The following is a 26,305-nucleotide window of genomic DNA, read 5'->3' as shown; positions in this document are numbered from 1 at the left end:
GCTGAAGGCGGTGGCCGCGACTCCCGCCCGCACAGACAGCCAGTCCCGCGAAGCCCCCTCCCACTCTCAGGCGGGCGGCGGCGGCGGCGGGAGGAGGAGAAGGAGGAGGGAGCGTCTCTGCCGCCGCCTCCTGGTCCCCAGCGCCGATCTGCCGCCGCCACCTCCCTCCGCGGTGATCCTCCCTCCATGGTCCTGCCGCGGCCCCCCTTGTAGCCTGAGCTGCCCCGCGCCGCGCCGGAGCCAGACTCGGCAGAGGGAGCGGTCGCGGCCTCGCGGCCCGCGCGGGCTGACGAGAGGAGAGCGCGGCGCCGCGCCGTCCCCGAGGATCCGCACGCCGGGCAGCGCGGCCCGAGCAGCGCGAGGAGCAGCGGGCGGGCGGGCGGCGCCGGGCCCGGGCCGCCCTCGCTCCCGCGCCCCGGCCCCGCCGCCCGCGCCGGGGCCGTCGCCCGCAGAGGAAAGCGCCGCAGTCTCCGGGCCTCGCAGCCCCACTCGGGCGTCCTCAGCACCGAGGGCTCGCGGGTCCTGAGGGGAGGAGGCGAGCCAGGGGCTGGGCACTGAGCTCTTTGGCGCCCCCACCCCCGTTTTCGGAGCCCTCCACGCTGCGGCCGCTGTCCCCTCCGGACCATGGCCGACGACGACGTGCTGTTCGAGGATGTGTACGAGCTCTGCGAGGTGATCGGCAAGTGAGTCCCCACGCGAGGGAGCGGGAGTGTGGAAAAATGCATTTCAGTGATGCCCGAGTCCTCCCGCACCGGCACCCGCTCTGGGCCTGCCCCCTGCCCTCCCTTCCCCTCCGCCTCCCTCGTCCTCCTCACCCGGGCGTATTTATAGACGTGTACCTGGACCTCCTGCGGGGCGGGGGTCCGGGGGGGTTCTCAGCGATCCGTGGAAGCCACCGAGCCGAGGTCGGCCACCCCACGAGGCGTGGGGCCGGCCGAAATCCGCTGTCTGCATTTTATCTGACGGTTGCACAGGGACGTGGCAGACCCGATTTTATAGTTGCTTCCTGGGAACAGTTGGGGTTATTGTTACCTTGCGTGTACCACAGACCATTAACGAAAAGAGCAGCTTGCATTTTCCTTTGCTTGCATGGAGCGACAGAGAGAGAACGTCCAGGGTTTTTAATTGTGGGGTGTGTGTCTATTGTGCAGGATATTAGATAGATGCCTTTGTGTTCACCCCATGCACGGATTGGAGGGGGTCATTTTCAGACGGGGTGCGTTCAGTTTCAGCAAATTCCTCACCTGGTGTAGACCAGCGTGGAAAGAGTTGGGGGTATCCGAATTTTTAATGCCTCGTTATGCAATGACTGTTCAATCAGTGTTCGAGGCTTCCCTCGACTGTTGTTGGGATGGTGGTGGTTCGTGTGGTAGAGCCGTCTGCTTTGAGTCACCGGGCTGGTCTAGAATATAGAACTGACAGTCCAAATGCTCATCCTTTCATCTGTGTTGTAAAATTACACTAGGGAAAAGCAGGGAATCAGATTAATCACAGTGCTGATTGAGAATTAAATCTGCAGTTCCTCATCTAATTGTCCATTCCTTAAATCTATTTTGAATAGTTTCCTTTTCATTCTTGTCAAACAGTATTCCAAGTGCACAATCCTGCTAATTTGCTTGTGAGGGAAAAGGCTGGCGATCGGAAGTTGATTTCCTAGTTAGGCGTGTATTCTGTGCCTTTAGAAGTTGAGGAGATAAGATTTAAGAGCAATTTTTGCTTCTTTATTAAGGATCGCTAGGTAGCTACCATTGAAATATTTTACCTCTTTTTGAAAGCGGTGCTTTATTGTCTATTTTAAGGTCCGCAGTTGGGAAATGAAACCAAGACCTTAGAGCAGTTGGCTGTATCCCTTTTAAGTTGTCTGCAGTACTGGATTTCAATTTGTTTAAGTGCTGATAACTTGTATTTTTCCTTCTGTGCTGAGGTATTACCGTGTTGCCTCACTTGGTGAAATTATGAGTAGAGCTTGCTACACACTTTGCTCAGACCCAATGGATACAAGGACATGTTACTCCTTGCCCCTATTGTTACATGACCAGCCTGTCTAGGAGAGGAAGGATATCCAAATGTGCCCTGTAAAGTGCTTATGGAAGTGCTCTAGAGCAGCGCTGTCCAAAGATATATAATGCAAGACATATGTGTAATTTTTCTATACACAAATTTTATATATGCAAATTTTGCAATGGCCACATTAAAAAAATTAGAAGCAAATAGGTGCAATCAATTTTAATAAAATATTTTATTTAACACACTAGATCCAAACTATTAGCATTTCAACACATAATCAGTGCAGAAATTATTGAGGTATTTTACATCCTTTCTTTTTGTACTCAGTCTTTGAAATCCAGTGTGTATTTTACACTAACAACACATCTCAATTCTGACACTAAGCTAAATTTTCACCGGAAATACTTGATCTGTATTTGGGTTTCATAACCTTTGCATTTGCAAAAGTAGATTCACACACCCAAGTTTTCCCAAACGTATCTAAAAGTTTTCTAATAACCTAATCGATATCTCTTTCTAAATTTAAATTTTGATTAATTAAAATTAAATAAAATTGGAAATTCAGTTTCTCAGTTGGACTAGCCACATTTCAAGTGCTCCACAACCATATGTGGATAGCACTGTTCTGTAGAAACAAACGTGTTTTTAAAAAAATCTCCTTGGTTGGTTTCTTCATTCTTAGCACCCGGTGAAGGTAAATTAGGGTTTCCCAAAAGCTCCCAAATGATCGTGTGTGTGGGTGAATTATACTTGTTGTGTCTTAGTTATATTTGCTTTAAATGAGCCAGCAAAGTCATAATTGGAAAATGTGAAATTAAAGTGTTACTTATATTGTGATGACGGAATATAGCCATCATTGGGTCAATGTTAGTAACCAGTTCTGATTCCTTAAGGTCTGAAAGAGTGATATGATCTCTTTGGATATCAAAACGAAGTGGTCAGCATCACATTAGCACAGTGTTCTGCTGGCTTGTAATTGATTGAATGTTTTCAGGAAACACCTCTGGTAAGAACTAAATTCATCTTTTCTATTGCTTCAGAGCTGCATAAGGAGGGAGAGCAAGCTGATTCTAAGGTGATGGGTACCCTATGGCTTCCTTAACTATTGTGAACTTGAAATCTCATTCATACCCTACAAAGTCTGACTTGGTCAGTGCCATTTATAATGTGTCATTTCATGAAATAATGAATTCAAGGTAGCCTTCGTGGTAAAGAATGCAATGATAGTGTTCCTCACCCTGTGTAAAGGTTGAAGGTTTCTCCGGTAAATTGTCTCAGCATATCTTGATCTGGAAATTGAAATTCACTTGAGATTTTCTTGCAGGGACCTTGACAGCATACATTTTAACTTAGCATTTGTTCAACTGTAGCTTTAAACAGAAAGGCCTTGAAGATGTTCACTTGTACTGGAAACCTTTTTGTTGATTTCTATCCAAGTTCTCTAGAATTGTGATTTTCTTGTATACCAAATTAGTATCACAAATTGTTTTTGACCCTTAGGTGTTAATAGGCTTAAATTTCCACTGAGGTACTTTAAAACGGATTTCAATTTTCAAGATCAATTGACCACCCACTCACTCCCCTACCTCACTGCTTATGGACTCACTCACTCATCCAGTGTCTGCGAGGGAATCATGAGCCTGATTCATTAGGAATATTGGGAGGATGCCATTTCTTTAAAAAAAAAAATTAAACTCTTTCCCCATGTTTCTTATTTTTGAAAATCTTACAAAAGCTCCTTTGAATGCCCATTGTTTCCATAACATTTTCCTGTGTCACATCTTTCAAGTGACTGAAACAAATCGCCAATGATGGGACCTTATCCTAGTCCCAAAACTTCTCATCCTCTCAAATGTAGCAACTAGTGGGAAAGAAAGATTTTATGCAAATGCAGGAAATTGGCTCATTTTTATGCCGTGATCATTTACTGTATCTTTTGCTTTAGAGGTAAGTGTACAATCAGTAATATTACATGAAGGCAATTTTAAAGATGATTCATCCAAATTAAAGCTTAGAAATGCCTACCTTCATGGTACAGGAGTTTCTGTGAAAGAAAATAGCAAAAGGCACACCGTTTTCACCTTGTATGGGCTGCATATTTGCCCTGGTATTTAGGATTCTTAGTAACCTGTAACTTCTGACTTTCCTGCTTTGGTAGGACATACACTAAATTTGGAATGATGCAGCATGACCCCTGCTCAAGGATGACATGCAAGTTTGTGAGGCATGCTGAATTTGCTTGTACCTTGAGAGCACTTACCATATTTAATTACAGTTTCTTATTCACGAGTCTCTCTACCTAGCGAATAGGGAGCTTCTTGAGGGCAGGGAACATATATATCTTTCTCCATTACTTAACACAGGGCCTGCGATGTAACGGTTGCTCATTAGCTATGGAATGAATTGAGTAGTTTTAATAAAATCTCATTAAAAGGCAAAAAGCATGTTTATCAACCTCAGAGCAATTATTGTCCCAAAAGGCTGTATTAGTTTGAAGCAGTGGCTCTCTACCTGGCTGCATATTAGAATCACCAGGGGAGCTTTTAAAAAAGATCAATGCCAGGGCCCTGTGTCAGAGCAATAAAATCAGAATCTCTGGGAGTGGGTCCTGGACACTGGTATTTTTTGAAAGCTCTCTAAGTGATTCTAATATGCAGCTACGATTGACTCATTGGTTTAAAACTTGGGTGATGTATGTAATATTTTGGGACTGGCTTTTCAGAGGCTTACAGGTTTTGAAAAGTAGAACAAATGCTTTTTGGGAGGTATTGAAGCCAAGAGACCAAAACGGGGATTTTATCTCCTCTATGCTGTGTCTCTGAGCCCTGGTGTTCAGAATTTTGTTTCAGCCTGTGTGTGGCTTTGATTTCTTGGGTCTTTTAAGATTCACATTGATTTATGACGCTCGTCTGATGCTAACACAGTGACTGATGTTTGGAACAACATGGAACGAGGATTGCTTCAATTAACAGTTGATGGTGGCTGTCCACTACAACGACTTAATTTAATATTAAGAGATTTATCAGTTCAGTATGGATTGTGTTTGCACATATACTCTATTAAAAGAGTGTGGTTATGTTGCTTATATACTTCAAGTCCACACTTGCAATTCCGGTAACACCGTTTACCAGAGAATTGAGTTAAATGCAGCCTTTATGTAAACACTGGTTTAATCATTTGTAAAATATGTAATTTAACATGACAAAAAATTCAGCTTTACTCTTTTTACTAATCACCATGGCTTGCACATATATTGGTTGGCCCACTGATTTGGATTTCCAGTACCACAGAGGGGAACATTACAATACGTTGGAACATCTTTCTTGGAAATTGTATCTAGACATTGTAGGTAAATTAGTTTTTAGTGTCTGGAAAAGTATGAGCCCGAAGGAACCAGGAATTTACCAGAAATGTGTAGATGTTTCATGAAAGAAGTGCTTGATCAGAGTGACAGTTGTGTAGCAAGGTAGAAGAAACACAGTCACCCACTAGCCTGTTGGTGGCTCAGAAAGATTCAAGCCAAGGGGGATTAGCTGCAGTTCCACAGAAGAAAAACCTGTTAAACACGGTGTGGATGCCTGCACGTGGCGGGCCTTTTGGGGAGTAGGTAAGCAGTGTTGATTCCTGATGATGGTGTTTGGCTTCTGGGACGATTTGGAGGGAACTGAGCTTTTCTGCATGTGCACGGGTTTCTCGGAGTCTTCCTCATACCTGCTCTCTACAGATTGCCTTAGCACTTGGAGTTTCTGAAGTGTCGTTGGGCCGTTGTCTTTATAAAGACTTCCTGTGACTCCCTTGCGTGCTACGACTGTGACCTGCTTCTATGTCCTTGACATGTGCACTTCGCCCCCCTCCGTTTTCCCCCTTGAATCTGCAACACTTCACCTGACAAACTACCTCTCATGCGCCTTAAATTGTGTTCCTGGATATTTCCTTTAAATTGAAAATTCTTTTACCGTCCCCAGCTGTAGCTCCACTCAACAAATTAAAGAAGCAAGTATGCCTTCCTTTTTGAGATTGTTCTTGAATTACTGCATTTTTGTAAATGTTTTCACATTTTAAATTTGCCAAAAGCACTGTTTAAAAGAACTTTGACATAAGATTGTTTAAAGGTAAAAACAAAAATCTTTTTATCACTTAATGCTTACTTCATAAGGGGAATTGACATTTATGCCTTCTAATATGAGGCACTTTACATATATTATCTCCTCTGATTATACCTGTTTTTCAGAAAACACTGCAATTCAGAGAGGGGTAACTTGCCCAAGATCACATGGAATTGCAACTGGTTCCAAAGTCCATTCATTTCATGCCGCATTCTGCTGCCCATTCCAGTTGTTAAAAATGCTACATCGGGTTTCTTTAAAGTGAGGCCCATGCCTTCATTTTCAGAGCTTATTTACAGCAAATTTTAATTGTTCGACACTCTAGTTCTATTTTTCACCCCTTCATTAGAGGTTCCATACGACTATTCATTGTTTCACCCATTTCATTTTTCTTTTTGTCTTTCTCATTAATGAGATATCCACGTTTGTCGCCAAACTGATAAGTCTCTGCATTCTTTAGCAATGGAAATAGAGAATCTTGCCCATCCATCCAAAATACAATTTGTTTTGGAACTTTCTCTACGCCTTTTACTCTCCAGGTTTTTCCTTTCCACCCCCCTGCCCCAACAAACAGAATCGTTGATTAATGACTCCTAACTTGCCAAACCAGAAGTAATGAGGTGTCAGAGATAGGTGTCTGTTGAGAGTGGGGTGGGGTGGTTTCCACGGGGTGGTTATTCCTATATCCTGTGCTAAAAATCCTGCAGTTGTTCTCACTGACTCTGAAAACCGTGTGCTGAACTGCAGCTGCTGAGTTGTAAGCGTCTAGGCTGTCGGCCAGCACTGCACACCTAAATAGGCAAGTGACTGAGTTACTGCTGCAGAGCAGGTCCCTGACCCCAGCCAACGAGCTGATGGGGTGTGCAGCTCTCGCATTTTGGGTTTTATTTTTTAGTTGCAACTGGCAGTGCAGATTCTAAAACCACCAGATTTGGCTCTGAGTTCATGCAACAGGGCTCAAGGTGCGACAGGACCTGCTCTCTTCTTTCTCTCCTGGGGCCACCCATTGTCTTGGTATCCCCTCTTTGAACTGAGTGCAATGTAATTATCCTCATGGCCATTATGGTATTCTGGTATGACTAGTCATAGAGCCGAGTCAGTATAGGGAGAGTCTCCCTTCGTCCACACCAGGAAGATTTCGTGTCTGAAGCTAGTTTGGCTTAAAGGAAGTTAATATCTATTTGCAATGTTGAGATTTAATAATTTTCTATTACTTTCTCTTTATAAATTGACTAGTCTTTACAAAATAAATTATAAAATTAATTTTAAGATTTAGACCGTACAGAGGTAAATGCGTCTCTCTCTCCATTCTCCCACCATCCATGACCCCATTCTCCAGAGGTAACCATTGTCCAGGTCTTGTGCATATTTCTGGAAGGTCTTTGTTTAAAAAACAGAATGGGATCATATTTGTACACTATGCTGAAATATTAATTTTTCATTGAAAAACAGTGTCTCTGATGACCTTTCCATATGCATCTATGTCTCTGTCGAACTCTGTCTCCTCTTAAACCGCTGCCCAGTATTCCATGGTATGGATTGGTTATTGTAGCTTTGAGTTGAGTGCAAGCCATTTGTAAGTAGACATCACTGGAAATGCTGAACTGGAGTTCGGGTGAGAGGTCTGGAATGACAGTGAAGGTTTGGGAAGTAAAACTGAGTGAATGAGTTTTTGACAGGTGACCAAGCTGGAGAGCTGTGGTTTGCTGTGTAATGCACTGAGCTAGAAAAGTCAGGATAGCTGGATGTCACAGAAGTTTTAACATGGGGAGGATCAATAATGTAAAATGCCAACACACTGTGATGGACGATCAAAAAAAAAAGGGCTTGTTTATAGCAGAGAGGCAATTTAAAACATCTATCAAAATGAATATAATATTAAATATCAATTCATGGTGTGACTGAAAAGCAAGGTTCTGTGCATGTTGGCAATGCAGTATTTCTCTGTGAATCCATCTCAACAGCATATTTAGGGTGAAAAAAAAGGAGCTGGTTTCTTTTTCATTATAATTGTGTTTTGTAGATTCTGATGGCTGGCTTTTAGGTAAAACCATTTGGTTTTCCTAAGATTAGGTGTTTTTCATTCCTCAGCGTGGTGCATAACTTTAAATTAAATGGGAGCCTTTAATGAAATGACATGGTAAATTTTACATTTACGTTTACTTTAAGTTCTTGATATTAGTCAAACCATTCTTATTTTCTTAAATCCCTTCCCCACAGGGAACTACATCCTTCCTTGTCTCAAGGTTTTGGGTCCCCTTTGGATGAGTGTAGTTAATGTCCCTCTACCCCCCTGCTCTCCAACTAACTTTGTTCATTGGCTTTTTGTAGTTGTGCACACCCATTCACAATAAGAAATGATTACTTTATTGTACTTAAGCCAATTTTTTGGTATGTAAGTGCACATTATTTCATTTTAGCATCCGTGTTCTATCACTGAACTGTTGCACATTATTTTTTCCAGTCTTTCTTATTTCTTTTTTTTTTTTTTAAAGATTTTGTTTATTTATTTGACAGAGAGAGACACAGCGAGAGAGGGAACACAAGCTGGGGGAGTGGGAGAGGGAAAAGCAGGCTTCCCGCAGAGCAGGGAGCCCGATGCAGGGCTCGACCCCAGAACCCTGGGATCATGACCTGAGCTGAAGGCAGACACTTAACGACTGAGCCACCCAGGCGCCAAGTCTTTCTTATTTCTTTTAATACACTTTGTTTTGCTTTGTTACCATTGTTTTGAATATTTGAATCATTTACAGTTTGGAATGGTGACTGTGTTCTCTCTCTCTCTCAGTGTAGTTTAATAATATCCAAACTCTGCTATGTCGAGTCTGTATTTCAGGCTTTTAATTGTAACCCCGAGTTTAGAGTATCTTGATATATTTAAATCTAAGATGGAAATATAACTGCCTAGCTATACGCAGGTTCTAATGTTTTATTAAAATACTCTTGATGTTATTAATGCAATTACGAGTTCTCTAGGCCTGCTAAGATGGGCAGATTACCATTATACCACTGCTATTTTATGGAATCTAATTTGTGTTTTTAGGAAACGTCATAGATTTTCAGCCTTTCTGCTTACCCTTGGTATGTACTTTACCCCAAACATATGGATCGACATTGTTTTGTAGTTTGTGAGGCAGCCCCCTAAGATTGATCTGGTAGCCTTTGGGCACAGTGTGGCCATTTTCTTCTTATTTATAGAAAGAATGATAGCCACTTCACAAGCTATTTGCATGGATTAGTGATTGTAAAGTGCAGCATAAGTATTTTTTATTTCTAGAATGTCTCTGAGATACTCAAATTACTTTTGGCAGCTATGTAGATAAGTTTCAACAATTTCCAAATGTGCACTTTCTCAGTGCTAAACACAGGCTCTATTACATAAATAATATGGTGAAATGAACATTCTTTCCTATCATGTGGATAAAATTGTTAGTGGTGCTAACAGTTTCTTCATTTGTTCATTTATGCGTTCATTTCTAGCTGTGTGGCCCTGGCCAAGTTAGTTAACCTCTCTGAGTCTCAGTTTCTTTATCTGTAAAATGAGGATGATAGTATATGCCTTGCAGGATTGTTGTGAGGATTAAATAACATGATCTGTGTAAAATGACTAAAGGTAGTTGTTGTTATTTTAATTGCCATTATCATTTTTTAAAATATTTTTAATGTATTTTTTTTTTAAAGATTTTATTTATTCATTTATTTGGGAGAGTGAGAGAGAGAGAGAGAGCATGAGAGGGGGGAGGGTCAGAGGGAGAAGCAGACTCCCTGCCGAGCAGGGAGCCCGATGCGGAACTCGATCCCGGGACTCCAGGATCACGACCCGAGCCGAAGGCAGTCGCTTAACCGACTGAGCCACCCAGGCGCCCTTTTTAATGTATTTTTAAGTGAACTCTACCCCCATCGTTGGGCTCAAACTCACGACCCTGAGATCAAGTGTCGAGTGCTCCACTGACTGAGCCAGCCAGGCGCCCCGTTATTCACCAAATACTTGAGTTCTCTGGCCTCAAGGAGCTCTCTGTCAATGGGAGAAGTTGACAAATTGTTTAAATCTAATATAACTAGACATTCAGTCCTGTTAAAGCCAGGGTTGCATCTGACTTGTTTACCTAGTATCCTCCGCGTAACTTGGTAACTGACACACAGTAAGTACTCAGTTGTTGAAGGAGTGTTAAATGAGCAATCCAGAGACTGTGACCTCCTTCCTAGTCGTAAAAGGAAGTTGGGGAAATCTTTACAGAGGAGGTCAGGCCTGAATGATTTGTTAGTCGTCTTCCTGGGTAACTCATGTCATCTTTTTATGCTTGTTTCCTCATTTAGAAAACAGAGTAGAGGAATACAGGTCGGGAAAATTAAATCTTAATGAAGCTTAAAAAATATTTATCCTATTTTTTAAAATAACGAACCTTATTTTTTAGAGCAATTTTGGGTTCACAGCTCCTATTTTAGTTTAGTGACACAGATTACATATATAAGAAATTCAAACAATAAGCATAAAATTAAAGTTTTTAGGGATAACGTTAGGAATTTTTTTCTCTTCTTTTTGTTCTCAAATTCTATAGCTTGAGTGTTCATCATATGCTGGACACAGTGTTAAATTGTTTATATTTTTCTAATTTAACCTTGGCCACCAGCCTTCCCTTTGAGGCAATCACCCTCTCCCCTTTAACCAATGAGGAAGCTGAGCAAGATGATCAGTAACTTGCCCTGGGCAAAGTGTCAATAATAATAAGAGGCAGCATGGGGATTCATACCTGGTTATATATGACCCATCTAGACGCCTGCTCTTCAGTACTGTTTTACTGCTTGTCATTTAGTATGAACAGAGGTTGTCTTTTCAGGGCTAGTCCTAAATATAAGACTCTAACATTCTGATTTTAGATGTTTCAGCAGGTTAATAGAATGCATTTTTTTGGTAACAACTTTATTGAGATGTGATTCACATACCATAAAATTCACCAATGTAAAGTGTACAATTCAGTGGGATTTAGTATATTCACAGAGTTGTGCAACCATCACCACAAGAAATTTCCAAACATTTTCATCACCCCAAAAAGAAACCCTGTATATGTTAGCTCTCAACCCCATCTTTCCCTAACCCTAAGTAACAACCGATCTACCTTCTATCTCTACAGATGTGTCTGTTCTGGACATTGCATATAAATGGAATCATACCATATATGACTGCTTCTTTGAGCATAATGTTTTCAAAGTTTATCCAAGTTGTAGATGTATTGGTACTTCATCTTTAAAGCCCAGTAATATTACGTTGTGTGGATAGACCACATTTTGCTGATCCATTCATCAGTTCATGGGCCGTTTGGGTGGTTTTCATCCTTTGGTTATCATAAATAATCCTGCTATGGACATTGACCTACAAGTTTTTGTGTGGACATATATTCTTATTTCTCTTGGGTATATACGTAGGAGTAGAATTGCTGGGTCAAATGGTAACTCTGTGTTTAACATTTTGAGGAACTGCCAGACTATTTCCCAAAGCTGTCATGCCATTTTACATTCCCACCAACAGTGTATGAGGGTTAGAATGCTTTTTAATCAGGTAAGTAGTATCAGAGTTTGCCTGTAGAGTCTGTTCAATACACTGTAATATAAATAAAAGTAAATTGTATGAGTTCTTAGTTAACTTTTTATCTCATGGACCTGTTTATACTGATTTTCATCAGTTTTAGATTTTGTATACCAAGGGTTGGCAAACTATCTGTAAACTACCAGATAGTAAATATTTTAGGCTTTGTGAGCCATACAGCATCTGTCACAGCTACTCAACTCTACCATTGTAGCGTGAAGACAGCCATATGAAAACAAATGAATGTGGCTGTGTTCCAGTAAAACTTTATCTACAAAAATAGGTGGTTAGATTTAGCTCTCAGGCTGTAATTTGCTGTTCCTGTTGTAGATTAAAAATGAAACTGGAGGGCGCCTGGGTGGCTCAGTTGGTTAAGCGACTGCCTTCGGCTCAGGTCATGATCCTGGAGTCCCGGGATCAAGTCCCGCGTTGGGCTCCCTGCTCAGCGGGGAGTCTGTTTCTCCCTCTGACCCTCCCCCCTCTCGTGCTCTCTCTTTCTCATTCTCTCTCTCCAATAAATAAATAAAATCTTTAAAAAAAATTAAAAATTAAAAAATTAGAAAATTTAAAAAAAAATGAAACTGGAGCTTACTGTCCAGTTCCTATTGTTTACCATCAAGGTTGGGGTATTCTTCAAGTGGTCTGAGTAGCCCCATAATGAGTAGGTTGTTTCTGAAAAACGTAAAGACACTGAGGCTGGTTCACTGAACTGTTTTCACTGTTACATGGGGAAATGCTATACGTTTAGTTTTTGTGGGTTTTAAATGTATTTTTATTATTATTTTTTTTTACTGCTTTTGGATTCTTTTTTCAATCCTAGGTTAAAGGGAAGAAACCCATCAAAATTCTCTTAAGATTGTCTCACCAGAAGCAATATAAATGTGGAGTTCCTAAAAATATATATATATATATATTTCCTTCATGCTTGCTTATTGCCTAGAGAGTGGATGAAAATCGAGTTGAGAATGTACTAGAAATTTTCAGATATGAAAGATTATTTAAAATACTAGCTTTAATAAAGTTGGGGGAAAATCACTAGCTTTAGCTGGAGATTTATCTCCATCCCTAATTGGAGAGTTGTGAAGTGCCATCTCTGTATATTTTCGGACTTCTCAAAGAGCCCCTGATAGAGTCCCTGTTTGGGATTAGGGTTCGTGTGTGTGTGTGTGTATGTGTGTGTGTGATGTAAACAAAACTTCTTCAGGTTCTATTTTGTGTTTGAAATCCATTTTACTCAATATATTTTGTGGTCGTAGACCTACACTACTTAGAGTGCTTTGTGGCTTAAAAAAACCCTGTCACTGCCTGTTATGTACGTAGGAAAGATAGTGTTAAACTTAGAGCTTTTTGTAATTTGTTTGCAAGACTGTTCTAGATTATAATTTTGCAGCATTGTGAAAAGCTCCAAAGACTATGTTAAAAGAGGGCATTTTGTATCACAGCTTTTGTCTTCTCATTTGGGCATTTGACAGATGAATTAATTGTTCATAATGTGAAATTTCAGAAACGAGACAATGAAAATCCAAGAATATATATTTAGGAAATAGCCATATGCAGGATTTGTGAATATTATAATGTTCTTTTATGTAACTTACCCAAATTTTATTATGGCAACAGTGTCCACATTTTAACAGTGAGCAAAATGAGGTAAGAAGATCCTAAAGTTGGCAGTCTCTGACACAGTTGGGCACTGACTCTAAATTCCCTACATTTACAGAGCAGTACTTCATCCACTAGGGCCACATTACATTGTCAGGCGGAAGAATGATCATGTTGGAATCTATTTAGACCACTTACTTTGATGAAAATACTTCTCTAGGTTGGCTTCAGAGGACAGTAGAAGGCAACCTTTCCTGTTGTAATCCATGAACAGTATGATTAATATTGCATTATTTAGGTTTGAAGTTTTTGTTGACTTCCATCTGAGCCATTATCTCAAAAACAGAATGGTCTACTTTTATTTATATAGAATATTTACTAGTCTTCTTAGGTTTAATATCATCTTAACTGAGTGTTTGTCCCAGCAGTAATAAATGGCATTGAATTTGAAATGACCTTTTTAATAAATATCTTTTTCTTTAATTTAGTCACTTGTAAAATAATTAGATACTTGTAAAACAAACAAGGTGTTTTCACTGAGGGCTTTCTTTAATTATGTTTCATATAAATTAAAAAAAATGTTACTGGAGTATTCAGATCACAGGTTAGAGTGAGAATGTAATTATCTCACATTATAATCAACTTATATAATACTTTTAAAAGCATGCTAATAGGAATGGAAAAAACCTCTACTGACCATATGCATTGTGGGTTTTGCTTCTTTCTTTCCCTCCTTCTTTTTTTCAAACATTTACCTCTTATAATGGATGTGAAACTGACCTGTGTAAATACCTATTCAAATGAATACATTTTCATTATCAACATTGCAGAAAGAGCATGGGTATCTGGAGAGGGAGATTCTAGGCTTGCTGCTCTACTTTTTGGATTATCTTCATTAATAGTATTTCTCCCATTGCTGAGTGTTTCTGTTGTACTGCTGGAAGGGATCATCATACTTCCATAATCTATGACCCACTTACACTACAGGTCGAGTGTGCTTTAAATTGCCATCTGATTAAAGTTCAGGCTTCTTGGTTAGACTTGCAGGAGTGGCTTCAGAATTAGGCCCATGAATGTGAATATGGACTTGAAGATGTTATTAGAATGATGTCTTTCCCCATGAAGACACATTCATAGACATAGTCCTGAAAAGACATTGTAACAGTTGGATTTGATAAATGAACTTAAAACTTACCAGGAAAAATAGTATTTTAAGGATTTTTTTTAAGTAATCGTGACAGATCACCACTTAGTTTGTTTTCCTCAGTTTCTTCGTCTTGTAAAAGAAGGATAGTAAAGGCTGTATTATATATCTCATTAGATTCTTACGATAAAATGACACAATTCTTCAAAAGTCTTAAGCTATCTTACATACATTATTATTTTGATTTTATTGAGATGAAGCACTTCTTAGAAATGGGCTGCGTTGAATTTTCTTTTTGATTTTGCAAGAATCATTTACCTTTGTCTTTAATACTGGTTGTATTTTGTTTGATTTCTAGAGCTTAACACTTCTCAGCTCTTTATAGGACTTAGAACATGCTACGTGAAAATGTTGAATAAAGAGATTTGAGGATGAACTATGTGTATTTTACTGGTGGGACAATGTTTACACTGAAGAAAAAAAAGTCCTGGCTAGTATGTTTCCCCTTGCTTCTCTTTGAATTATTTAATTGTATTTGAGCTTTGAAATTTGGAACTTAACTACAAGTAACAAATTTCTGTGGCCAGTCAGATGCGAACTGTGGCAGTTACGTAAAATATTGAACTTCTTGTTTAGTAGTAAGGTCTAGAGCAGGGGCTCTCAAAGTGTGGACCTCATTCTGAGCAGGCGCGGCAGTATCACCTGGGAACTTGTTAGAAATGGGGATTCTCAGGCCCCAACCCAGCCTTACAGATCAGAAGCAACTGGGTGGAGCCCAGCAATCTCTCTTTTAACAGCCCTCCAAGGGATCCTGAGGTACATTAATGTTAGAGAACCACTGATTTGGAACTCTAGATCAGGGTTTAGTAAACTTTGGCCCATTGGCCAAATTGGCCCACTGTCTGTTTTTATAAATAAAGTTTTTTGGGAATACAGCCATGCCCACTCATTTAAATATTGTCTGTAGCTGTTTTCACACGACATGTAAGGGCAGAGGTGAGTAGTTGCAGCAGAGACCACATGGCCTGCAAAGCCGAAAATATTTACTTTCTGGCCTTTCACACAAAAAGTTTGCTGATCCTTGCTTGAGTTGAAGCCTTGGTACTGTTTTCTTGCCCGTTATACTGAACTGCAGATATCTGAAATCAATAGGGTAACACCTAATTTTTTGTTGCCTTTACACCCTGACCCTCTTATTTATATAAACCCATTCTTCTATCTGATATCAAACTATAACTCAGTGACTAGAGACCTGTGAATGAAAATACACAACTGTGTCCTTTCCTTCTATGTTTGTTAACGCCGGTAGCCTGTTTAACATTTCTGTGACATTTCCTCACTGATTCTGTACTGGCATGTTCTTGGTTCTTCTTGCACTCTGGTATAGCCTAACAATTATCTTTTATAGTCTTCATTTCGCCCAGGTCTTACTGCCTTTTTACTTCATCAAGAGAAAGCCCACCTTACGGCTGCTGAGTTTAGGAATTCATGGGAGCCATTTGGTGTACTCTGAGCCATGAAAATAGTGCCATCCTATGTGGAAATGTCTTATCCTTGCCCTGGAGTGCTATAGTCACTTGTACTTCACAAGGATGTTTGTGAGCACATAAATACTGAATATTGTGGGTAATCCTAGAATGTTTACCAGACAAATTTCCATTAGCCTTCCCATAACTGAGGATGGCTATTTCTATCCTTAGTTGGAATATCATCATCTTTTGTTCTTGCTCTCTGCCTTTAAGGTGATTGGTGGCCAGCGTCATATAAAATACAAGAATTGAATTTTAATTTTGTTCTTATTGATGCACTTGGAATCTTTCACTCTACTCACTCCACTGAAGGAAGTGTAATAGCTTTTGAAAAGCCTTCTCACCGTCTCCATTAGCTCCAGTAGCAAAAGCACGCAAAAGTATTGCTTTTGCATCTGTGATTCCATGGTTGTTTTAAGTTAAGGAACATGACTTGGCCAAATGATCCTGAGCTGTATCACTGGTGAGTTTGTTTGGTCCATGATTTCTTTCTACTAGTATATTCGGGTTGAATACTTTGATCGGATAAGACACAGGAGATAGTGAGCTTGAAACTGGAAATGATTGAGTGAGACCTTTCATTTAGGCTTTCCCAATCAACTTAATTCATACCTTTTGCCCTGCTTACTCATCCCAGAGGCGAGGTACAATGAGAGAGGGTCAGGCAAAGGCCAGTCCTCAGTGTGGTTATTTAGGTCTATTGCCAAAAGCAACCCACCTACAGGAGAATTTGAGCTTTACTGTTTTGTACAATACAGTGTGGACATGCAGTGTTTCAAAAATTAAATTGTTATTTATACCAAAGAATAAAATGTGAACTTTTTAAAAGAGAGGAGTGTTCTGCAGCCTTATTGTCCCAGTCAGCACAATAGCCACCCACACGAATCATCTGAACAACCTCATCATTGCTGTTTTATCTACCTGAAAACAGGGGTCAGAGGTGGGTGGTGATGAAAGCTTGGGAAATCACGCCATGCTCTAGGCAAGAGAAATGCTCTGGTGATTCGTGCTGTGTTGGCCTCCCCTTGTGCGCACAGGAGTCTGGGACAGCCCTGTGGAGCTGGAGGTAAGCTTTAATCCCTTTGTTCCTTGGCAGCTGGCCATGCTTGAGAGCTGGGTGCTACTTCCCTAGAAGCAACTCTTATAGATGAGTTCTGCCAAATGCATGGATTTTGAGCCATTTTAAAGGTTATAATGTTCAGACTCAGAATTTCTTAGTAGGCAGAGAGTGTCATTTAAGGGTACTTACGCCGCTGGGATAAGGTTCATTATGAAGTAGACACTGCAACAAGGCCTCCATGTGACATAAACTTACTGGAGCTTGTGTATTTTTAAAACCATATATTTAATATATATTTTAAGCTTCATTAAGTCAGGGTGCATGGCTGTCATAGTCATTGCTGTATCTCTACACCTAGGACAGCACCTGGCTGTCCATAGTAACATAGTCAGTGTTACATAGTTGTTGAACCAATTCAAAGAGGAGAAAGTAGCTGAACACATTGGAAAAGATAAAATTTGGCCCAGAATGCACAGTCAGGAATTCATATTTTCACTTAGTGCTAATATTTTGCTGCTTCAAAAACCATCTAATTCTCAGACTGTCCCTCGGAGATAGGCTAGTAGATACAGAATTGTACATAGATGCTGAGCATAAGGGTGGAATCCTGAATAACACTTAGCTTCCCTGGTTGAGATCTAGAAGATCATTGCCATAATTAAACTGGATGGAGAAAAGTTTCTAAGGCTTACCTGATCTGTCCAAAACTGCTTCCTCGTTTGTAAAATGGAGACAGTAGAATCTACCTGATGGGGTTATTATAAGGATTAAGTGAGACAGTGGGTATAAAGCACAGTTCCTAGCCCTTTGAAGTGCTCATAAACACCAGTTGCTTCTGTCATCAACAGTGAGTTTTGAGAGCTTCCTAAGTGCCAGGCTCTGTGCCAAGTGCCTCCTCCTTTCAAGTGTTGCACCAGTTTCCCTTTCCCCTTTCCCCTCTCCCTCCCTTTCCCTGGTTCCATCTGGGGCTGTCATGAAGCTGGGATTGACCTTCAGTCACCTAGCCAGCCCCACCTGACCTTGAACAAAGTTAAGCGACCAGCTGCTAAATCAAATCCCATCATCTGCCTAATACTGTAGCCACTAGCCAGATGTGGCTATTTAAAGTTAATTAAAATTAAATAAAATTTAAAATCCATTGACTATTTTCCCAAAGATTTATAAATGGCCAATAAACACATGAAAAGGTTGTCAACATCATTAGTTGTTAGGGAAGTAGAAATCAAAACCCCAGTGAGATACCACTTCACACACACTAGGATGGCTATAATTGAAAAGACGGGTAATAACAAATGCTAGCAAGGATGTGGGGAAATTGGATCTCTCTTTGCATTGCTGGTGGGAATGTAATGTGGTGCAAGCACTGTGTAAAACACTCTTGCAGTTCCTCAAAAAGTTAGAGTTTCCAGGGTGCCTGGGTGGCTCAGTTGGTTAAGCGACTGCCTTCGGCTCAGGTCATGATCCTGGAGTCCCGGGATCGAGTCCTGCATCGGGCTCCCTGCTCGGCAGGGCGTCTGCTTCTCCCTCTGCCCTCTTCCCTCTCGTGCTCTCTGTCTCTCATTCTCTCTCTCTCAAATAAATAAATAAAATCTTTAAAAAAAAAAAAAAGCTAGAGTTTCCATACAACCCAGCAATTCTCCTCCTAGATACATACCCAGGAGAACTGAAAACATATGTTCACACAAAAACTTGTACATCGGTGTTCAGAGCAGCATTATTCACAGTAGCCAAAATGTGGAAACAATTGAAATGCCCATTTTCTGATAAACGGATAAACAAAATGGGGTAGTTGTGTGCAGTGGAATATTACTCGGCCAGAAAAGAAATGAGGTACTGGTACCCGCTTCCACAAGGATGAACCTCAAAAACGTCATGCTAAGTGAAAGAAGCCAGACACAAAAGACCACATTTATATGAAATGTCCAGAATAGGCAAATCTCTTGAGACAGAAGCTAGATAGATCAGTGGTTGCCAGGGGCTGGGGGAGGGGGAAGGGGGGCATAATTGCTAAGGGTATGGGTTTTCTTTCTGAGATTATTTAAAAGTTCTGGAATTAGATAGTGCTTACTGACTGAGACACCTGTTCGTGAATATTACTAAAAACACTGAATTGTATACTTTAAAAGCATGAACTTAATGGTACGTGAATGACATCTCAGTGAACGTGTTCTTTTTAAAGCTTCCATTCCTTCGTTGCACCAGCCACATTTCAAGTGCTCAGTAGCTTCATGTTGCTGGTGGCTACAAAGTGGATGGTACAGACTTAGAACATTTCCATCATTACAGAAAGTTCTATTAGGCGGTGATGATCTAGAGGAACTGAGTTTCTCAGTCTGGGACCAAAAGAAAGGCTCAGGGGAGTGAGGGGTAGGGAGGAAAAAGCACAGCCTGAAAATCACAGAGAATGGAATGGAAGACAGATTATGTGATTATGCTTTGGAGAAATGTTACTTTTGGGTAATTTTACTCTTTGCTGGCTTTCTGACTGTTCCACTGGGCAGCCCCCAAAGTATTTTCATTTAATTCTCAAAACAAACCCAGGAAGTAGGCACTGTTGTTCTCACATTTTACAAGTGAATTAATGGAGGCTTTACTGAGTTGAAGAGATTTGCACAACTAGTGAGGGCGCAGCCAAGTTTCTTCCCTAGGTTGGGTCACTTCTAAGGTACTTTACTTCTGTGCTATATTGTTGCCCTCTCCTTACGGAATTTGGTTTGTTCTTGCCACCCATCCTCCACCCCCACTTTGTTGCCAGCCCAACGGAGAGCTATTCACAGTACCTTAAATGCCTTAGCAGAAGCGGGTCTGTTAGCCAGCCCTCTGCTGTCCTCCTGCCCTCACCCAGCACCAGGGTATACCTGTGCTCCACTCACCTCAACGCCCTGCTCAGACAGACCTGCCTTTGTGAAGCTTCCCTACCCTTCCAGGCTCAGCAGCCTTTTTCTGTTTCCGTCTCTGTAGTTAAGTTCTAAATAGTCCCAAAGCTAAAAGATATTTATCCACAAGGAAACAATTAGGTCACGCAGTGTTGGGGGCTGCTGTCTCACCTGGGTGAAGTTGCAGGATGGATTCGTGTTTGTGACACCGTAAGACACTGAGCCCTATTTGTAGCTGCTGTGTTGGTGACTGTAACGAGGAAGGAAGTGGTCTTCTTGTCCAGGCCCTTGAATTCAATTTATGTACATTACCTCCTTTCCACTCCCAAAGGTCTGCCCTCTGCATCCTCACTGCTACAGTACTTGTCAAGTGCCTCTTACTATAGCTTTCTGCTTAGGCTCTTTGAACTCGATAAAAGACTGCCATGTTTTCATATTTTTCTATCTACAAAACTCCTGATGCTAAAAAAAAAAAGATACCTGATTGAAATCCGGAGCTCCTTTTATGGCTTTGCCTGGATTCTGAGGTCATTTTGTTCTAACCTTATGCTAACCTCAGTTTATTGTCTCGTTTTGGTAGAGCATATCCTCCAGTAGCTTCTGGAGAAAGATTGAATGGGAAGTAACTTTTTTTTTTTTTAAGATTTTATTTATTTGACAGAGAGAGAGATAGCGAGAGCAGGAACACAAGCAGGGGGAGGGGGAGAGGGAGAAGCAGGCTCCCTGCTGAGCAAGGAGACCGATGTGGGGCTCGATCCCAGGATCCTGGGATCATGACCTGAGCCGAAGGCAGACTCTTAACGACTGAGCCACCCAGGTGCCCCGGGAAGTAACTTTTGAGACTTTGTATAACATGCTAAATAAGAGCCTACATCCTAATTCCCAGAACCTGTGAATATATTGCCTTACATGGTAAAAAGGTCTTTGCAAATGTCATCAAGGTAAGCATTTTGAGGTGGGGAGATTATCCAGGTGAGCCCCATGGAAATAAGGGTCTTAATAAGAGGGAGGCAGGAGGTGTGCCCCATGTCAATAAAAGGGTCCTTGTAAGAGGAAAGCAGGAGGCTCAGAGTCAATAGAAGGAGACATGACAACAGAACTAATCGGGGTGATGCGCTTTGAAGATGGAGAAAGGGGCCATGAGCCAAGGAATACAGCGGCCTCTAGAAGCCAGAAAGGGCAAGGAATCAGATTCTCCCCGATGCCTCCAGAAAGAATGCAGCCGACACCTTGATTTTAGACTACCAACCTCCAGAACTGTAAGAGAAAAAAAATCTGTTCCTTTAAGCCACTAAGTTTGTAGTAATTTTTTATAACAGCAGTAGGAAACTATGAACACACCGTGTATGGAAATGTCATTACTATGCCCTTTGACTTGATAGAGAGTTCATGTAGACATAATTTATATAGCTATTAAGATAGAATTCCAGCCTGGAAATAATTTGCTCTCAGCTTTGAAGGCACTGCTACATTGTTCTCTCTAAACCTCTTTATCGTATGTGATTTTTTTTTTCTTTTTCATTTTACCCTCTACCTGCTTTTTAGACTTTATCCCTGGGGTTCTCAAATATCATGATATATACTTTGGTATGGATGCTCTTCTGTTCACTTTATCGGGCACTTTGCAGGCCTATCAACTTGAAGATTCATTTTCTTCAGTTGTGGAAAATTAGATATTTTGATAATGCTTTCCCTTCTATTTGTTTTTTCTTCGGAACTCTTATTTCTTGGATTTTTGACCCTCCAGTTTTACATTCTCTCTCATTTTTCCATATGTTCTCTTGTTTTACTTTCTGGAGGTTCCCTTCAACTTATTTTCCAATTCTGTAATTCATTTCTAAGAGCTGTTTTTCCCCCTCTGATTGACTTTTTTGTTTCTTGGGTGCTAAATCTAATGTCTTCAAAGAGAAAGATCATTACTTTGGCATTTTCTTTCCCCTATATTGTCTGTTTTCCCCATTTCTTTTTCCTTTTCTCAGTCTTGGTACCTTTCATATTAGAGGTATTCCTCAAGCATCTTTAGCAGGTTGTTTCTGTTAAGGAACAGTTGATTGGAAACCGTGTTCTTGAGAGGGGCTTGTTGACTCCTGGGTTTGGCTCTGGTGTGACTGGGGGGAAAACCTGGGCATTTATGGGGAACTCTCTGTTCTGTTTTCTACAGCCAGTTTTTCTATATAGGACTCCTTGAATCTCTTATGGGAGGGAAGTTGGTGGTAATATGCTTACCTCTAGTATTCAGAAGCCCAGCCTGAAAGAGCTCGCTCTGTCACCATCGGCCATGAAAACTTACTTCTTCCGGTTTTCAGTAAGGCATCCCATTTCTGTTCCCAGTTATGATTGGAGCTCCCAAGCTCAGGAACGCTTTGGTTCAGTCTTTCCTGAGAGTAACTTCAGTATTCTGTGTGTGTGTGTGTGTGTGTGTGTGTGTGTGTGTGTGTGTGGTTGCGGGGGGAGTGTTTGGGGTGGAAGCAGTTGCCTGCCCTGCTGCTCTGGCTGATGAGAAAACCGGGAGTCTTATTGTTCTTTTAAAGGAATTTTCAGCCACCCCCCCCCCCCTTTTTTTTGGTCCATTTTTAAAAAAGTAGACACCATACCCAACATGGGGCTTGAACTCACAACCCTGAAATCGAGTCACATGCTCCACCCACTGAGCCAGCCAGGTGTCCCAAGCTGCACCCCCCTCCCCTGCCTTTAAAAAAAAATTCTATTTCCTTTAAGTGTCCCTGGAAACTGCAGTTCTTGGGCTTTTACCTTCTGCTTTTTCCAGGGCCCTCAGGAATGAACTAGCTCACTTGGCTTCAGTTTAGATTCCCCTAGTGCCGGTGCTTGGCAGAAAGAAAGCTACAACCAAGCTACTTACCTCTTTTCCAAATGCTTTTTGTTTCTAATTTTGTGGTTGTCCCTCCTTTGCTGTCAGGTTCTCGCTGACTTTCTTGATCTTTTAAGTTCATATCTTCTCTAATTCCACTCATGGTCTCTAGAGGGAGGTAGATAAATGCTTACATTCAATCAGCTGTGTTTAATCAAAAGCCCCTCCCTCCCTTGAAACCTTTTTTTTTTCCCCCCTTGGATTTCTAATTATTACTTCGACATCTGGTTCTACCCTTAGAATATGAGCTTCTCAAGGGCAGGAACTAGGGTTTTTACATCTCCAGCACTTGCATAATGTCTGCCATGTAGTAGGCTTATTAAATGAATGAACTTTGAATGGGTGCCCCAACCCACACATTCAAAGTTCAGGCAGTTTACAAGTCTGCCTTGGCTTTTACTTTCTGCTTGTGAAGAAACTTCAAATCAGCGAACTCTCTCTAGTAGGTAAGTTGGGAAGCTCTCCTCTTTCCTTGATCCTTGCTTATTCCTTATCCACAGTTCCTCACATGCATCCAGCCTTCCAGCACACCAAGAATCTGTCCTAGCTTGAAGCCCCTTCTGGCTGTCTCATTCCCCAGATCTCCCTTTTGCACGTCTGGCTGAAGTCCTATTTGCCCCAACCAGTACTGCAGGCTTAGGCAGCTGTGATGTTTGTTTGCTAATGATCCCTATTGTTTTCAACAAAGCTGCAGGCGTGGGGCTTTCCCTTGGAGCTCCAAATCAGGTCAGCTCCCTTTAATGGCCGAGTCCAGGGAGCTACAGTGCCATGGAATTGTAATGGGGGGGGGGGAATGGAAGCAGCCCGAAGTTAGAAAGCCACAGGCACTGTTTTATCTAGGATTGTTCATGGCTGAGTTCCTCATTCTGCCATTGGAAGTCCTGCCCCCCACCTTATGTTTTTCAGTGTATTTTTTTTAATACCATTTATAGTTTGATAGCTTTTCACTTAGAAGTACTTACTCCTGTCCTAGGTAGAATTCATTATAAATTCTCATGGCTGTGTATCGTCTGATTTGGATGTCTCCTAATTTATTTGATATTTCCCCTGTTGGCTTCAGATACTTGCCATTTTATGTAAACTTTTTATGTCAAACAACCTATTATCCTTGTCTTTCAAATATTTTTCAAGTTCACCTTTTGATTCTATTCCTGATGAGTGTGGATATGCAGAAACTGAAAATCCTACAGAAGTAGCCTCTTCATTGGGTCTAATTAGATCTTTTAGCTGGACTGTTTAACGGGAAGGGGTAGCCTCAGAAAGGTAACCATGTATCTTCAACATTAAAGCTTTAGAATACACATTAAATAGCTAATACTTTTGTATTCAGCTGCCCTTTCCTTTGAATAGGAGTCTAATTGATTAGAAATATATATGTGTATATATAGAATCTATCTAATTTACATCTTATCCAAAATGCATCAGTGACTTCTAGTTCTGGTCTCTTTAAGGGGGAGTGATACCTTAATGAACTGCAGTCTATCCAGGATCCTTTCAGGTAATTTACAGGGCCCACTGCCCCCCCCCAGTCTTTTGCAGATTTGTCACCCACATTTAATTAAGCATCACCTTTATAACCTAACTCTTGGTAAGTAGGCAACTTAATTTGTAGGGCTCATGGACAAGTGCAGTACGTAGTAGTGTTAGCACTAAGTAATGGGCGTGCTGTGGGCACTCATTAGGTTTCCTTAGGTTTCTACACCGGGGTGGGGATGAGTCAGTCTGTGGAATTGGTTAAGAGGAGTTTGATTAGGAGAGCTTCTACCATAGTCAAATTCTGTCAGTACTTCCCTTTATGTCTGTAATTGTTTTTTTTAATGTTTTTTTTAATTTATTTATTCATGAGCGTCCGAGAGAGCGAGAGAGAGGCAGAGGGAGAAGCAGGCTCCCCGCCTAGCAGGGAGCCCGATGCGGGACTCTATCCCAGGACCCCGGGATCATGACCTGAGCTGAAGGCAGACGCTTAACCATCTGAGCCACCCAGGCGCCCTGTCTGTAATTGTTTTGATGCTGAAAGTCCTTCCCTTCCTGGGAGTCCTGTAGAAATTCACCTACATTTGTCTTTGTTTTGATTTCTTACATTTGACTTTTTGATTCATCTGCGAGTTATTGTTGTTCACCATGATGGATCTAAATAGATTTTCCATCCTCAAATAATGTGCCAGTTTTTCCAGTATAGCAAGTGCTTTCATAAAAGTGACTGATCAAAAGTGTCATTTCTAGTTCTCAACAATTAGTCTAGTCTTGGGAGTGGAAAGTCCGTATTGTCCTTGGGGTTAGGGCAGGGCAGGTAGAGAATTGTGAGAGGTGAGTGTGTGCACGCATGAAAAAGTGAATTGGGTAATTAGGTAAGAATAGCATTAGCAAGAAGTGGATAATTCTCAAGGAACGTCTTTTAAAACCCAGGCCCTGCCCCAAATGGCCATTTTAAGGGGTAGCTGAGCTCTCTATTTGTGTAATAGTGAGGTAGTTTATTAAGCAGCTTAAAAAGCATAAACAGGCAGTTTTTTTATTTTTTAGAGAGGGGAGGGGGAAGAGGGGGAGAGAGAATCCTAAGCAGGTTCCATGCTGTTCGTGGGACTCCATCTCACAACCCTGAGATCATGACCTGAGCCGAAATCAAGAGTCAGACCCTTAACCGACTGAGCCACCCAGGCACCCCTTAAGTAGCTTATTAATAAAGGGTATGCCAGCAAGGAAGGAATTAAGCAAAGTTCTATGGATACTGTCAAATTTGAAAGCATGATTTACCCTCCTCTGTGTTACCAGTTTCTGCTGGGAAATTCTTTATGGTAATTTCATTGAATTATGGTGCATTTCATGTAAGCCTTTCTCTGGAGTAAGTTGACTTAGTGCAAATAATTGCTTTTTCCTGGGCCATAGCGTTAGGTCAGCTAGTGAAATACTGAGTCTAATACTGTTTAAGGCTGTGGATAGCTTCCAAGTATTACATGGAAAATACGGAATTAATATTAAGGAATTGCTGTGAAGCAAATGTTACTAGTGAAATTTTATTATACAGTGTTATTAATGCTGGTTTTATCTTTTAAAGTGTTTAAATGATCACTATGAATTTTACTTTCAAAATATTTAGTGTTGATAGGTTCTATCTAAGCTTCCCAACATTTATTTGTATTATAAGTCAATTCAGAGTGACTCATCAGCATCGTATTAAAGCAAACAACCAATATGGGAGATTTGTTTCAGCTGCAGGGCCTTATTTTTTTTAGTATAGTTAACACGCAATGTTACATTAGTTTCAAGTGTAAGACCTAGTGATTCCACAACTTTACACACTGCTGTGTTCACAAGTGTAGCTACCATCTGGTATTTTTTATTTTATTTATTTATTGATGTAGTGTTCCATGATTGTTTGCATATAACACCCAGTGCTCCATTCAATACATGCCCTCTTTAATACCCATCACCGGGCTAACCCATCCCCCCACCCCCCTCCCCTCTAGAACCCTCAGTTTGTTTCTCAGAGTCCATAGTCTCTCATGGTTCGTCTCCCCCCTCCGACTCCCCCCC

The 26,305-nt window shown here is 41.1% G+C and overlaps 1 protein-coding gene and 1 pseudogene across 3 annotated transcripts in view; both read left to right on the top strand.

Annotated features, from left to right (window-relative positions):
* Nucleotides 1–394: 394 nt before the first annotated feature.
* The window catches only part of CASK (calcium/calmodulin dependent serine protein kinase), a 346,878-nt gene continuing 320,967 nt past the window's right edge, over nucleotides 395–26,305 (top strand). For 2 of the 3 annotated variants that reach the window (XM_035003264.1, XM_035003263.1), the window contains exon 1: nucleotides 395–683. In XM_035003264.1, coding sequence (XP_034859155.1) covers nucleotides 625–683 — 59 coding nt within the window. In that variant the 5' untranslated portion in view covers nucleotides 395–624. The remainder of the gene's footprint in view (nucleotides 684–26,305) is intronic. The other variant, XM_035003270.1, reaches the window with a different exon arrangement.
* LOC118010616 lies at nucleotides 4,151–4,246 on the top strand (annotated as a pseudogene).

The sequence above is a fragment of the Mirounga leonina genome, unplaced genomic scaffold, assembly GCF_011800145.1.
Source record: "Mirounga leonina isolate KUSES-001 unplaced genomic scaffold, KU_Mleo_1.0 Mir_101609, whole genome shotgun sequence".
Taxonomy (NCBI): Eukaryota; Metazoa; Chordata; class Mammalia; order Carnivora; family Phocidae; genus Mirounga; species Mirounga leonina.
This window is presented reverse-complemented; position numbering and strand designations above follow the sequence as displayed.